The sequence below is a fragment of the Abramis brama genome (genome assembly GCF_963993115.1).
Source record: "Abramis brama genome assembly, chromosome: 23".
In the NCBI taxonomy this organism is placed as follows: domain Eukaryota; kingdom Metazoa; phylum Chordata; class Actinopteri; order Cypriniformes; family Leuciscidae; genus Abramis; species Abramis brama.
This window is the reverse complement of record NC_139985.1, coordinates 18,182,580-18,199,535: the sequence shown is the minus strand read 5'-3', so window position 1 is coordinate 18,199,535 and position 16,956 is coordinate 18,182,580. Positions and strand designations below refer to the sequence as shown.

At 36.2% G+C, this 16,956-nt stretch overlaps 1 protein-coding gene across 2 annotated transcripts in view; it reads right to left on the bottom strand.

The window, feature by feature from the left end:
- Window positions 1-16,428, bottom strand: part of jupa (junction plakoglobin a) — a 30,349-nt gene extending 13,921 nt beyond the window's left edge. Inside the window, exons 1-2 of one of the 2 annotated variants that reach the window (XM_084100447.1) lie at window positions 16,182-16,428; window positions 253-309 (exon numbers count right to left, since the gene is read on the bottom strand). In XM_084100447.1, the coding sequence (XP_083956573.1) occupies window positions 253-265 (13 nt within the window). In that variant the 5' untranslated portion in view covers window positions 266-309; window positions 16,182-16,428. The remainder of the gene's footprint in view (window positions 1-252; window positions 310-16,181) is intronic. The other variant, XM_084100448.1, reaches the window with a different exon arrangement.
- Between the last annotated feature and the right edge of the window lie 528 nt (window positions 16,429-16,956).

Sequence of the window (16,956 nt, the reverse complement as noted above, 5' to 3'; positions counted from 1 at the left end):
ACAAATTTAAATTCTGCTAAAGCAGCTCTACAGAAGACAATAGTGTCATTATTCAGCTGAAGTCAGTTCAATATTGTCATTGTTGCAAAAGTTTCATTTTCATCCAATAGTGTGAGTGCTAAGTCTGCAGACAAATCGATAATATTACTGAATATTAAGTGTCTTTAAACCCCAGTCATGTTATCAGTCATAATTTAAAATAATAAATGGATTACGTGGAGTTTTAATATTGTAATAATTACATGTACTTACCATGCATTTCCATTTTGGCCTCCCGGACTCAAACCAAACAGCCCAAAAGTATAAAACCTGTAAAACAAAAAAACAATCACGGATTAAACAAATATTTTTAAAAAAGCAGCTGAAGTTCATTAAAAATGTAATTAAGTCATCCTGCAATCTGTTCTTGATCAGCAGGACAAAACACCATTAGAAACAGAAGTTCAAACAAACACAAACAATCGAAACTGGTGCAGAGGATCATGGGAGAAGGGGAGAAGCAGGGAGGGAGGGGGGTGGTAGTGATGTGGGAATGCCAGCGGTAGATTTTGACCCTTGGCTTCTCAAACAAGGCGTGTGAGCTAATGCTTGACTGCAAGCACAACAACCTCACAAAACCGGCTCTGCGTGTTTCGACATTTACACACCAAAGCCCTCCCCCTTTCTCCAACTCTCATTTAAACACACAACTACATCCATTTCAGGTAAAAGCACAATATGGGAACAGTATTATTTCTTAAAATCCATTTATAACTTAAAACAAGGCAACAATAAAACCTTGTTCTAAAAATAAGCAGGAACAGACGAAATGGATTTGCCTGCCATAACTTTTTCCTTTCAGTTTTATCTGCACCGTGTACAGCCATTTTACTGTCTCCCTCCTGGCTTTATTTAAACTCCTCCTCATACATTATCAATTATTTCTCTCCTTCAGGTACTCTACAGTACATCCTCAATTTCTCTTCCTCTCTATTACAGCACATTCTGACTGTGTCTAACCAAAACCTTTGAACTCCTGAGAAGAAGAGCATTTATCAGACAACATATTTAGACTTCATGCATTTTTATTGATCTGATTGCTATCCAATTGAGTATAGGCCTAAACATTCCATTTACACTTGGTCACATAAATGTGTCTCCATAAAACAGAAAGAAATAATCTGATCTACTACGCCTGTATTGTATGCAAATATCTGTTTAGAAGAAGTAAAAAAAACTTTCCACTTCAAGTCACATCTTGTATGCACCTCAAACCAACAATTTATGAGGTAGTCTGACTGATTGGATTGCCATCCGTCTCAAATTGCATCTTCAAAGACATTTACACTTTTTTTTTGTGACTGGAATGGATAGTTATGAAGTGTAAATATACCCAGAGAAGACAGATGAAAACACTGACAGATCAAATGAAAAGAACTACCAATTATTTTACAAATCTGTTAATCCCACATAAATTATTAGCAATAAAACAGATAGATTAGGAAAGTTAAATCTTTTATTTCAGCAGAGCTAGACAATAAGGACTGCCCGATGGCCTGATCTGATCATGTTTTTAAGCCTTGCCAATTTAAATATTCAAACGCAAGAAGACGTGGAAGAGAGCTCAGTTCAAAAGTGAGAGAAGTTGTGTGTGCTCACACATCCGAAGCGCGCACCCAGAAAGCCGCTTCTCAGACAGCGTGCGAATGCTGAATTGAGCTCTATTTCACGCCTTCTTGCGCTTGAACGGACATATTGATACAAAATCACGTAAAAAAATTCTGGTCTCTGCAAGCATCCTAGTAAACAGTCTAAATATTAACAATTGAGAAATAAAAAGCATGTGTATCAGTACATTAGATCTGTGCAGTGACAGCATCCTAATAAACCTGCTGCTTTTGTTTTAATATTAATCAAACAACAAAGGACAAAAAAAAAGATCACTCACTGCTCTTAACTAAATAACTTGTAACTTTTAATAAGGATTAATCTATATTTAATTTATACAGTGAAGACTATGGAGTGCTATTTTATATTTGATTATTAATTTTCTCTACCTGAAAATTACTGTTGGACTTACCTTAACATGAAAAGCAGTGTTTGTTTTATTTCCATGTTCGCTCTTTTGTATTTGTGCTATTGCTCATAATTTGTTTCTTATTTGATTATTGACAATATACATGCCTTTAAAAATATTTGAAATTTACAGGAGTTAGGCCGGTGTCACAACCTTATTTATTAAGGTTACATTACATGACATAATACCGCTTACTAGTGGACATAACAATGTGAAAAATGGCGGACATTGAGACATCTACGGATATATGACCTGCACCATAATGTAGAAGTGCTTTTTTAACTCTAGACCATGGGGAAAAGTGGAATGATAAAAAAAAAAAAAAAAGAAAATTCGCAATATCAAATCAAATTACTTAAAATCGCAATTCTTACAAATCACATTAATGATACTACAACAGATGAATTCTGAATAAACCATTACTATGTATTAACCAAGCACCAAATGCACAGTGAAGTGGTTTGATGGATTCAATCCAATAAACTTTTCAAAATGCACTAATCAGAGGGTTGACATTCCCCAAACAGCAGGAACGCCTGGCTTCAGAAGCCCTACAACCAAAAAGCAATGAAATGAAAGATAGTAAGATAGTATTGTAGACTCACTCTGTAAAAATATCACATGATCAACAAGCCTGTTTCGTGTACATGTGCCGTACTCAACATAACATCGTGAGAACAGATTGAACACATATTTTAGATGCCTTGCATGTCCACACTTGAAGACTGCAAGTGCCAGTCTGTGGTGCCCCTAAAGAGTTTTTGCCAAACTTTTTCTCTAAACAGCACAAACAACACTGCTAAGCAGATGTTTGTTGGTTTGCAACTGCTGTGAGCATTTACTCATGCCAAAATGTGCCTCAGGCAGACATAAATAGTCCTTTGTGTGTTACTACACTACACTGAAATGGTTCTTTAGAGTTTAGAATGTATTTATTCGACTAGTTTTCGTTCAGAGTCATAATTGTAAAGCGGTTTTGCATATAAAGGTCCAGTGAGTGGTAACTCCCTTTGCTATGGCAATGGCGTCAGTACACACCTAGCTGGGTGTAGCCAAGTTAAATACTTGTCAAAACACGTAAAACACAACAAGCAGCAACTACTGCCGGGCCTGCAGGTGAACGATAGCAATTGCCTGTGTGAAAACTGGGCGTGGGTGCTTTCTTCTCAAGAATCACATTTACACACCCACTTTGGTATGTCCATACAACTTACTGTAATTTCCAAAAAAAGAAAAAAGGAAGAAGCTATAAAACAGCAGATTATGACAGATTAGTTTAAAATAAGCTCTACACCTTTCTGATTTTGGTCATGGACCAAACGATTACAGTTAGTAAGTCTTACTAGTGCATACTTGCATGCAGATACAAGGTCTGTTTTAAAGGGTGAGGTCAATCACACAACTACAGTTACACACCCAAAAATAAATAAAAAAATCCTTCAGATTTATACAAAAGGAACAACCTGAGGCATATCTAGAGTTCTCTTTTGACTTGAGGTAGTAAGCAGCCACCCACAATATTATCTACATCTAGTGTGCTATCTTCTGAGGGGGAATGATTCATGAACCATTGATTCACTGCTGTTTCTGAGCTCATATGAGGCATGTACTGTTGTCTCTACTTTAGACTTCACACGCAGTTGGGATGATGATTAGTTAATGAGTAAAGGTTTATTACTGTACATTCAATTTCACACTGAGAAAACCGAGCTACAAATCACACGCCCTTCAGAATGATCACCCACCCCCACCTGACCTGCTCCACCTACCTATCCCTTAACGGACACAGTGCCTTGGTCGATTTCGCAGTGTCTGAAATGTGTTTGAGTCAGAATGAGCTGTGGATATGACACATCCCAGAGCTGATTCCCAAAAACTCTAATCCCGGTGTGACATTCCACACCAATCCATGGTGTGCTACCTCTCCCACCCACTTTCTCTTATTCACACCCTGTCAATGACTTTCTGTCATGTACTAGCACATATTTACAAAACCATGCCTACACACAATAGTAGTGCACAACACTGACCATAATGAACACTCTAAAAGCATTTTTTTATTCAATAAAATTCAGTGAACTAAACCGACCAGCTCTAAAATGAATTACAAAATTAGATTTAAAACAAATCCAAAAAAGAAAAAAAACTGTGCTCTTAATTTTAGTTTTATGTGGGACTGAACTCACTCCTTGAAACATTAAAAATGACTATCATATCAGAAGCTATGAAAGCAGTGATATTAAAATTATGGGATAAAATAGTATGGAAGCTTGTTTCCGCCACGGAATAAAAAAGATAATTGCAACTTTTTATCTCGCAATTGTGATATAAATTGTGAGTTATAAAGGTCTTTTGGTCTTTTTTTCTTGCAATTACAAGTTAATATCATGCAATTCAGATTTTTTAAATCACAATTCAGACTTTTTTTTCACTCACAATTGTGTGATATAAATTCACAATTTGTGTGGGCAGTCGTGGTCAGACTGGTAACCCGAAGGTTGTGGGTTCGATTCTCAATACCGTCCAGAAAAACGTAGGTGGGGGGAGTGAATGAACAGCGCTCTCAGCAAATGACTTGGTCCAAAATCGCTTACTGCACCTTAAAGTAAGCATTAGATGATGACAAATTTATCTTAAAGTAAACATGTGGAAAAATAGTATTCACAAATAAATATACAATATCGACCAATACTGGTAACTGATAATCAGGTTATACAACAGTTAATTCCACTCTCTTATTTTAATTGGCCAGTAAACTATTCCAGTCTGTCTGTTGCATTGGCTTCTTCTGAAATAAATTTATTTTATTTTTTGATTTGTTTAATTGTTCTAAATCATCTTGTGTATTTATTTATTAATTAATCATGGTGAGGCAAGAGTTAATAAAAAAATAAACAGGAAAATGTGTGTATTTAAGGAAGCCGTCACTATAGAGGAAAGGAGGTTTGGATGACGGATTATGGTTGAGTGCACTAAAACTGGCCTAAATGGTTGAAGAGGCGAGTTGATGTTGGTCAGTCCTGTTTTTAGACTGATAATCTGTTTTATTTCTGCTCTTGATTATATTTATTTGCACATCTGCTTGTAATAAACACCTTTTTGGACGCCAACATCACTCCCGTGTTTACATCTTGATGCGATTCTCCTTGTGACCATCCGGGTCCCTATCACAGTAAATGGCTAAATTTTTATTTTTGAAACACGTTACTTATTAACTTTTTTTTCTACTGTATTCTTTTTAGGTTATGTACACAAAATCACTATTTGTTTGTCTCAATCCCTCACATTTCCCTGTGCCTCGCTCTCACATGACCTGACGGCTAAAGAATGTCAGAATCAGATGTGCTGATGTTGCTCATTCACACAACAATACTGAGTACTGACAGTGCAGCCAGTCACCATAATCTCTTTCTCACTGCCCTGCCCCGAGGACAGACAGGGAGTGCCACTGATAAGACTCTGAGTCAACCTCTTTAAACACCTCTCATGATTTTTGAAGATTTATTTGTCCTATCTATTAATTGATTCACAAGTATCCACAAATCCAATTCAAACATGCAATGATTTGAATACACAGAGAGATAAGCATGTCTTTAAATATCTGAATTCAAATGAATGTACATATTTATATAATTAAAATACTTACATTTTATGCATATTACTTTTACCTTTTATTTTAATTATATATTTTTCTCATGTGAAATACTCCTCTTTGTAGGTTTATTATTATTATTATTATTATTCATTTTGATATTTTTTAGCAAGTCAAAAATGTCAGGGTGATATAACTGTCCTAATATAAACATGAAGAAAAACATCTTGTTACAAAATAATGAAATTCTTGAAATGAAATTTTACCAAGTAGTTTGACAAACTTATATTATTATTACAAAATTGCTTCACTGCTTATTAACATTTGAAGAGGTTTTATCCACCAAATCAAAATAACAAAATTCATGAACCAAAATGCAGAAAAAAAATCTGGAAATGACATCATAGAAAAGACTACAGGTCAATAAGAACCAAATGTAGAGCGACTCCTCAAAAACGTAATGATATTTATTTATTAATAATTCATGATATTAAGGGGTAAAGAAAACATTACTTTTTACTTGATGGTTACACCACATGACAATTTTAGAGTCATTAAATAAAAACTTTTCTTAAAAATGGTGTACAAGTGCCAAAATCATATGAAACCAACATGAATACAAATAACTTTCTAACAGTTATGTTCCTGATTGATAACAATCAGGTTTTATTTTTGTGTACTTTTTGGAATATGAAAAAGTTTTCCTTATTTTTTACATCTTCTACGAATATAACGTTCATCATCATCATAAAATCACAGTATACTCAGGCTGTGGCCAGTCTTTATTTTTACAGTGACCATAATGGGCCATCACCATATTTACATCTGAATTACTGCCCAAAAGCAGCCATTTTGGATTCAGAGTCGGTCTCCAGAGCTGCTATGCCTCATAGCTTTAATTCAGTAGTATGAAATCCAAAGCCACCCACACACAGTAGAACACACACACACATACACACACACACACACACACTATTAATTACTTTGTGACCTGGTAGTCACCAGCTGAGCCCATACTGCTGAAAGCTTGCTGTGTCTGAGATCTCCCCAGACGCTCAGCTTGCTTCCGCTGGAGATAGCAAGTGGGCGAGCAGGTGGTCTGCACTGGCTCGGGCCCGCGGGTTTCTTTAACCCCAGAAGAAATGCACACACAGGCCTCTCAACATGTAGATCCATCAACCACCACATCCAATTATACAGTTATCATAGGAGGTCAAATGAACACAGCAAATTATAATGTACATTTCTGACTACCGCTGCCTACCCCCAGAATACTAAATAGCTATTAGAGTAGACTATCATAAGGTATCTACTATGAAAAAGACTTTGAAATCAAAATGTTTTTGTCCAATGTCAGAAATTTTCTTTCATCCTACAGCACAATAAGATATCGCCAATGCAACGTATCACAAAATAAATGGCTTTTAAATTACATATCACATTATATTACTGACACTAAAACTGGTCAAATTAAACATTTCCGGTTCTTTGTTTTCAGTTAGCCTTTGGTTAACATCAAGCTAACATCTTCGCTTACTAGCTTAGCATAGAGCTAACTTGTTGTGTATTTTTTAAAGGGATTGTTCACCCAAAAATTACAATTTTGTCAACACTTACTAACCCTCAAGTTGTTCCAAACCTGTATGAGTTTCTTTCTTCTGTCGAACACAATGGAACATATTTTAAAGAATGTTGGTAAGCAACTGACTTGTTGAAAAAAAAAAAATGGAAGTCAATGGCTACGTCAACTATCTGGTTACCAACATTCTTCAAAATAGATATTTTGTGTTCAACAGAAGAAAGAAACTCATACAGATTCCGCCATTGACAAGATTTTCCATCATTACAACGCATCACTGCAATTGACTTCACTTTTATATGGTAGAGGGCGCTGCTACTCATCTTTTGAAAGAGAACAGCATCTTCGGATCTAAAAACAAGCGAAGAAAAATATCTGCGTATTCCAGGAGAGGATAAAAGATTGCTTATGAACAATTAAGCTATGTGATCTTCAAACATTAAACAGCATATAAATCAAAACTGCCTAATGCCTAACAAAATGAAATGAAATGTCGAACCCACGAATTGGTATACGACTGTGCAAGCTTTGGGGGGTTTGATCATCAATCTGAATCCAATCCGGATGATGTCTTTGACAAAAACACAATTTTCTCAGCTTTTTGTTCAAAATTGTTTTTAAAAGTGTTGATAAGAAAATAATGAATGAAAAAATTATTTTGATATATTGAATTTTAAATAGTCATAAAACTAAATATTCTGGGGGTTAGCAAGTTGTGTGTAAATTATAAAAAAATGCTGGTGCTGGCTGGCAACTTTTAAGAAAACACGGGAAAAGGGTTTATTAAATATGCAAAAGTTCACTGGTATGGTACTGAACTTGAACTTAATGAACATGTTCTTCTTGTGGCCAAACAAAAAAAACGATGCATATTCTGCTCATGTTGCACAACATAGTTACTGCAAAGTAGAATGCCCATTTTGGAAAGTAATGATGAGATAAATTCATTATCACGATGAATACGCAGCAGTAGATAAACTCCTCTGGAAGCAGTTGATGTGTAACATCACAGTGAGGTATCCAGGCGTGTACGAACAGGCTGCGTTATTTCAGCCTCAAGCTAAACCATTAGCACTATTAAATGACATGCATGTCTAGAAAAAAAGAATGTTCACGATTGATAACAACATACAGATATGAGAAATGTTCAAAACAGCACATTTTCAAAGCGAATTGTCAATTAAATGGTCTTAAGGACCAAACGCATTTTAGTCACATAAACGAATGCAATGAAAATGTACACAGCGCGTAAAGGAATGAAAACTAAATGAAGTGATCTTGAGACATGGTTTTTAAAAGGTGTTCACACAAAGTACGATAACTATAACAATTATTTCAGCATCCACACCAATGCAAAATAATGTTCTGTTTATTATAAGCGTGTGCTGCAGCTTTTTGTCAGCTGCCCCTTTAAATGCTTAAGCTCTTTCAAGTCGGGAGGATTCTGATTGGCTGTCAATGATTTTATTGTTCGCCTGCTAGAAAAAAATAGCTCTGATTCAAAGCAGTGATTCAAACTCAAATTGTTCCTCTATGTCATTGTTATAATAGCTGTGGACTTCCCTATTTTCATAGAATTAGGATGATTATTAAAACTTCATAGTTATATCATTATAGCTATCGTCTGTGGTGTGAATGGACTTGTTTGTAAAAGACAATATTTTAAGATGACTTGTCAAGTTAAAAATTAAGATGCTATTTTCCATACAAACAGTCTAGCAGGTAAAGCACATGGTTAGCATGCTAATCAAAGTATTGTGGCTCAAGTTTTCAAAGCTAAAAATGCATTAAAGACCTACTAGATAAATGTTTGTTGGATGTAATCCATCTGTAATGCATAAATGTTTTGAGCATTTAAACAGTCCGGTTTTAGCTAAGATAATCTGTGAATCAGTGTTACTGACACAATGCTGCACATGATCCACGCTATTCCACTTACATGCTTTAAAAGCTAAATGATGGGCATTTGGTCACGGGTGTTACTTGCAGAAAGTGCTTAGATTAACACAGACAGGATGAGACAGGGCATTAGCAAACTCTGTCTGCTCGCTATATCCTTGTGTCTCCATTCAGTTCGATGCGATAAGATTGAGAGATATGCGATAGGAGAGACTCTGAACAGTGGGCAAGTCCAGTCTCCAGTCTCATGTAAATATTCAGACGTCGTCAACTATCCCATAATCACTCTTCTGTTTTAGGCCAGTTGAGATGAAAGAGGTCATTCCATCTGAATGGAGCACTTGACTGAATGTGGGCAGCTGTGTGACTGCCTGTGGCTTGATGGACTATCACTAACAATTCATGTTATTGTCAGACGTTTCTTGTCTGAGTCATTAGCTAAGGCACTTAACGGTAAGTGGCGCGTTATCTGAGAGAGTCAGAGTTTCTGACATTTTACCAGCATTGTGAGGACTAAGTTTCAACATTCGCCCATCCTGGTTTTTGAAACGCATCATTTCAAATAGAAAGAAGCAAGTTCATAATGTTTTCTGTGGTTCTCATAAAGCACATTGAGCAATTTCTTCCACAGAAAGGAGGCAAGCTGCTTCATCATAGGTAGCCTATGCTTGAGTTTGTAGAGCACAACTGAGCCAATGTGACAGTTGTTTAATATTTCATCGGTCTGAGATGTCCTGAGGGAAACCTTGCTGGTACTGGATAGATCTGAAAAGATTTGAAAGAATACTACACTATTCTAGAGCAGCACTGTGAAAGATTTTGTAAATTTATCTCTAAATGATCCAAATTTTACAAAAACACTAACAATTTAAGGTTACACTTTATTTTAAGGTGACGTAGTTACATTTTACTAACTCAAATAAGTACTGAGTAATATTAATTAACTACGTAATTACTATAGAGTTATGGTTAGGGTTTGGTTTAGGGTTAGTAACTTGTAATTATGCATCGTTTAGCCTACTGTGTTATTACTAGTAAGTACACTGTAAAATAAATTGTTACCCAATTTAATAACACTGAAAATGTTATCTTTAATAAATCTCAAAATGAGTATCTATTTTTCAGACTGTACATTGTGAGATGCAAATTAACTTGTAGCATGTTATTGATTAAGATTGATTATAGTTTGAAGCATTTTATCTGCAATTTATTTAGACAGAAGACTATATAAAAATAACTGTTCATGCTAGCCATTTATTTACTGGCATAAATGAAACTAAAACGTAGAGTACAGTGATGTTATCTTCTAAACTGTAGAGAGAACAAACATGTGGTTTTGACCTTGAAAACGTGGTAGTAGCTAGTGTTGCTTTCGTCAACGAAAATTATGACGAAATATTGTCGTCAACGAACCGTTATCACCTGACGAAAACGAGACGAGACTAGACGTAAATGCATGGTCATGTGACGATGACTAAAATACATGTATAATGCAATATCGTTGACGAATAAAAACGAGACTAAATGTGGTTTAAAAAATAAAAACTATGCTAAAATGTCTCTTCATTTTCGTTGACCAAAACGAGACGAGACGAAATGTAACGTCACGACGAATGAGAGAGTTGTGCGTGAACCCATAGCTTTGTCGGCTTTAAATTCTGGATTGCGATCTGGTCACCCGATTATCAGCGAATTTAACCATATATTACTCCATTAGTTATTCTATTAAAATGTCTCATTGATATATTTGACACATTCATAATCATTACTTTTGCTGGTTCTTTGTGACAGCTGTTATGTGCGTTATTGGCAGCGTCTCTTGTTACATGAACACGTCACCGCATTAGCGCCAGAACATGGAGATTTTATTTTAGAGTATAATCGCACAACCTATTCGATATTTTATAATTAAATAAACTAATCGAATATCCAAAAATCGTGACTCATCCCTGCATGGAATCTCTTGTTTCTTTTCCCAAATCTTCACTCACGTGTCACGTCTCACCCATTTTCTAAAGGTAGCCTATTATAAACGTTTCTTGGTTCACTTTTAATTAAGCCTATTATATTCGTATTCTTTACTGTGGTAAAGTAGAAAAACGCTGTAGGACAGATAGCCTACATTTGTACTTGCATGTCAAATTCTTTTTAACACAGTTTGTGCTTGTTATATTAGACATTGGGCGCGAGTTTAGTTGTAAAGCGCGTTTGACACGTGTGGGTGATTTTTAGTTTCACTTTCTCTGGCAGCGCAATCTCAAACATAGCCTAAATATCTCGCCCTTGTGGAGGATAAAATTCGCTCTTCAAACCAATTTACATCAAGTAGAAAACACGAAGATATCATAAAGAGATCGATATCTTCGTGTTTTCCTGCTCGTGTCCCACATCCCGCTCAAAGCGCAGAGTGCATCGCGTCTTTGTGTGGAAATATAAAACGAGTTTTTTTTTTTTTTTTAATAACCCCCCGAATATTAAAATTTAATATTATTTTTTAATAATAATACCGCGGTGGTAAAAAAAACCCGCCACCGTCACAGCCCTAAATATAGGCCTACTAAATAGCCTATAATAAGATAGCCTTGTTTGAAATTATATATTGACTGGGTTAAATAGAATCGCATTACTAAAAAGAGACTAAAATACAATTTTCATTGACTAAAACTAGACTAAAATGTCATCAGTTTTCGTCGACTAAAACTAGACTAAAATGTCATCAGTTTTCGTTGACTAAAACTAGACTAAAATGTCATCAGTTTTCGTCGACTAAAACTTGACTAGACTAAAAAGAGTATGAATGTGACTAAAACTAATAAAAACTAAAATGACAGCCTGACACAAAGACTAGACTAAAACTAAAATTAAAACAGGCCGCCAAAAACAACACTAGTAGTAGCGTTCATACAGGCTGTTTCAACTCATAGGGGTCAACTGAGAACAAATACACTATTACAAAGGACAATGGGAATGTTCTTCGCTAGAGTAGAATAAAATGGAGGCCTCTTTAGAATGATTATTTATTACCCCCTGAGATTGTGTCTCTAGTGTGCGAAAATTCCCTGAACAGCCCCTTTCTCCACCTCTCCCTGGTTACTCTACACCTCCCTTGCCCTGAATTAAGGAGTGGAGATGTTCTGTCTTGATGATACATGCCCGGAACCTCCCACAACTCTTGACTCATGTTAAGCGAAGCTGCTTCTTCACAGGAAAAGTGGTTTTGACGCAGAAACGTACAACACATCATTATTTTTTGACTTCACACCCAGAATATCACACAAACGCTTGTTAAACTGATCAAATCACACTCAATTTTCAAGTTGAGATTGAGAACTTAATTTGGGGTTTGCAACTTCCTCTCCTCGCTACAATCACAGAAACAATTATTCATGTTATGCAGTGTTAAACTCACTTTTTTCACTCTGTCTGTCAGGATTTGACGGTCTGAGGTTAGCTTTATATTGAGTGGAATTTGACTCCTCAAATTCCACTCAATGAAAAAAACAAGGGGGAGGGGGCAGAGGGCCTACTATGTTCCTTTGTGACTGCTCAGTGTTAATTCAGTAGGTCTGTGCTGGTGTTGAGAGTGTTTACTGACATCCGAGGAGAGCTTTGTTAATATTTCATGAGAGCTGAGCTTACCACACCAAGTACGGAAAAGATATCGGTGTGCAAAAAGATCCAAGACAGGTAATTAAATGTGAATCACACTTAAGTTATACCGATGCTCCTACACATTGTTTCAGTCTGAGTATTTAAACCCATTCACAACAAGAATTATAATAAAATTAAATACTGTAGATGTCTGATAGGTCCTTTACATTCAATCTTCAATCACATCATTTACTTTTATGGCACAAGCTGATTGGCCTCTGCTGATTCTGCAGCCAAATGCCACTATTTAAATGCTTGCTCAACATTTAAATAGTAAAATTCAGTGTTCACTGCAATCTGGCTATCAGAGTTCAACTGAACCCTCTACCTCCCCCAGCTCCACCTGTCTAGATCTGCTATAGGGTTTATGCATGCCTATTCATGCAGCAGTATATCTTACACACTAGTTGGCCAAGACCAAATACATTAACACTGTCACATCCATTAACATGCTAAAATTATTCATGATTGAACTACATTAACATCCACACCAGTGGACGATAACGTTTATTATAAGCGTGGGCTGCAATTATGTTGCCTGGTGTTTTAAATTCCCAAGCTCTTCAAACTCAGGTGGATTCCGATTGGCTGTGAAATATTTGTTCATTTATCAGCTGGAAAAAAATTATTTTAAATGTGATTCCAATGATGTTCCTCCATGCTGTTATCATTATAGTTGTGGTGTGGACTTCCCTATTCTCACAGAATCAGAACCATATATTTATTGTTAACGTCCTTGGTGTAAACGGGCCTTTACAAAGAGTTTCAGGTTCATAAAACAATTAACCTAGAAAAGTCCTAAAGAGTAATTGGCTTGGCCATGTACAGATTATGAACTTATCCATCTCAGCCAGCTGGCCATTCACCAAAGATTTCATATAGCTAGGATCTCACTCCACGTTCATTAAAGATACATGGCACATTAGGGATTATAGATATGGAGAGAGTGTGTAAAGGAACACTCTGTGACGCATGTGCTGGGACTAAAGCCTTAAAATGCATCAGACATGAATTATACAGAACGGTAGAGAGGTAGAAAGAGAGAAGTAAAGATAAAGATGCTAATTGATCTAACAAAACTGTAAAATACAAGCAAACTGATATCCTAAGCGAATGGTACTTGTGGGTAATCTCCTTTGCCCCCTCTGAAAGTGTATTTATGAAGAGGGGATCACGCTGCCCCTTGCTGTCCTAATGTAGGACAATATCAGGGATTTGTGCTTGTAGGGGGATTAACGGCTATGTGTGAGCCCAAATGCTATAAATCTCATCCTAAAACCAATGCCAGTCAGTCGGTAAAGCAACCAGCTGGCCCCTGATTGCACTACTAATGTGCACAACTCAGAAACTCCCACAAAGAGCAAATGCCACATCCTGTCTGTGTTAATATCTTCTACAACTGACCCATATAAATATATAAATAGACTGTCATATGGTCTTTCATCTGCCCATATTTATTTCACATTTTGTGAGGAAAAAAAAAAAAATCATATCCTTGTCTCGCAACCATCCTCCTTCAGTGTGCCAGTAAGGCATGTTGATGCCATCCAAAATCCAACTGGATTTCTATTTGGCCCAAAACTGGACTCTGTAATGCTGGCTAAATCCATGTCATTAAGTTTTGCGGAATTTAGTTGCTTCTTTAAGAGATTACCACTCACAGAGGACACGGCTTCTTGCTTCCTTGCTAACCAGACAAACAGGAAAGGGTGTATCATAAGTTATTTATCAAACGTTATTTCCTCCGAGGCAGATTATACACAAATTATTTCTTTTACATGTAGTAAACACACAACAGCCTAAGTGGAAACTTAATTATGAGAAAACTTTGATTGTATCGTATTTCTTCAGATTGAACAAACTAAAGATAAGTCAGCTTTTCAGCTGTGCTCGGTCACAGTTGGGAAGTAAATAAAACATGGTACAGCCCCACCCAGACACATGAACTAACATAAGACCCAGAGTAACAATGTAAAAGAAAGAGGCATAAATAACTTATGAAATAGACATGTTATATTAACTTGTTTTTCTTTTATTTCTTTAAATTTCACCATACCAGGGTCTATAACACAGTTTGGTTTAAATTTATGACCTGCAAGGTGTTACAGGTGTGGCAACAGACCAGCATTCAAACCATGCTGGTTTTGTCAAAACCAGTGGTCATATGTCAACAGTACACATCAACATCAGCTGTTTCCAAACAAAAGCTATACCTTGTATAATCTCACAAAATAATCAAATACAAAATCCAACCAGAGAGATATTCTGAGTGCTGGGTGTCTTAACGGGATAGTTCTCCCAAAAACATCTCTCATAATATATATCCGTTAAAAAGTCTAAGAAAAAAATTATTTTCTATGCCTACTCAAAATTTTCTACAATATTTCAGTAAACAAAAAAGTTATAGGCCTACTACATGTTTAAACGTTAAAAAGCTCGCGAAAAGAATTGACGTTAGTCTTTGCACGAGAAGGAAACCATAGCAACAGCTGATCTATTCCTGTTTGTATCGGACAGTACATCAATAAACGTAGATGTTCTCATTATTTATCAAGTTAACATACATTTACACATAAAAAAATCGGTATTTTTTTATTTTTTTATTTTATGGTTTTAAATGTCTGCTTAGCTAACTTCCGCTAGAGGCGCCAAAAGACAAGTTGTGTTGCGCAAGAAGCGAGAACAGAAATTCCTTGAGGGAAATTATTTTTCAAAATTGGCCTTTCTTTGCTGACAGCATCAGTCGCTAACTACTTTTTATTGCACTTTTTTCCATTAAATGAAAATGAATGGTAACAGATCTCCCTTTGTATCCACAGAAGAACAAAACTCCTACAGGTTTGGAACAGAGACGGAGTTGACAGAATTTTCACCATTTGATGAACTATTCCATAAAATCTATCGTACAACACTTTAATTTTTGATTTATTGTTAATTTGTAAGACTGAGTAGGCCTATCATTAGGCTATTACGTATGTTTAATGTCAACAGTTGACATTGCGAAAGTATGGGGGGTTGCTTGTGTTTCTTTGTTGGGGACAAACACACCCGCCTAAGTTATAGGCTATACAGCTGAATGTTTATAAACTATGCTGTGTACGATTAAATAGCGAGTATTTAGCGACATGCACTAAAAGTTTGGCTCAGCTGTAACCAGACACACGGAAGTAGGAGCTAATACCGCACAGGTAGCCTAGGTAAACCAACACCGACAACCCAGATCACCACAATACGCCACTTTCCCAAAAGAGCTATCCACGAATTAATGGCTGCTTTATAGGATCAATGTTATAGACTGGATTAAAAACAGATAAAGTTGAACAACAACAACAACGGCACAAAATCACAATAAAACAAGCTTCTTCTTACAAAATATACGATTATAAAATCCGATTTTAGTTTACCTTTAAACGCTCGTCTCCGAACCCTGCTGCTGACAACGATCCAAGAGTCTTTTAGTTTTCCCCACTGACCGCACAGAGTTCCAGGGAGTGCGACACTTTCTCTTGCATTCAGATGAGGCTGAACAATGTGCGTTGGGGAGAGAGGGCAAAGTCTCCTCCAGAGCTCCGCCCCCGATACTATACGAGTCCCGCACCACACCCAAACCCACACCTCCGCACTCTTACCAACACTCACGGGACACTTTCCAACACTTTCACTCGAAATCTGATTGTTTTAGTCGCTCATCATTAGAAATATAATTAAAATGCATCACATATGAGGTTTAAACCATGCATAATATATCAACTTCAAAGTATTTGATTGGTTTCGGTACTATTTTTTTTTTTTTTACATAATATATTTTCAAAGTATCAGTAGCTACACTCAGTAAAAGCATGGGAAAGGATATGTAATGGTAATAAAAATGATTAATTGCAATAAAGGCTACAATAAAAGTAAAACACAATTTGACTGTTTGATATGTATACTATGTAGCCTACATACATATATATATATATATATATAGTGATTGAAGCTATGGCTGGAAGGCGTATTTGTCTCTGTCATTTCTGGTCTGTTATCATTGATAAATATTTTGATAAGCTTCTCAAAAGCAGTGAGATCTTCTACCTGTAGGGCATATTCCCATACATCAGCAACAGCGGCCACACCTTAACATTATGACATACAGGGTGCTGCGTCATGACTCATGTTATTCTCAGACAATGCAATATG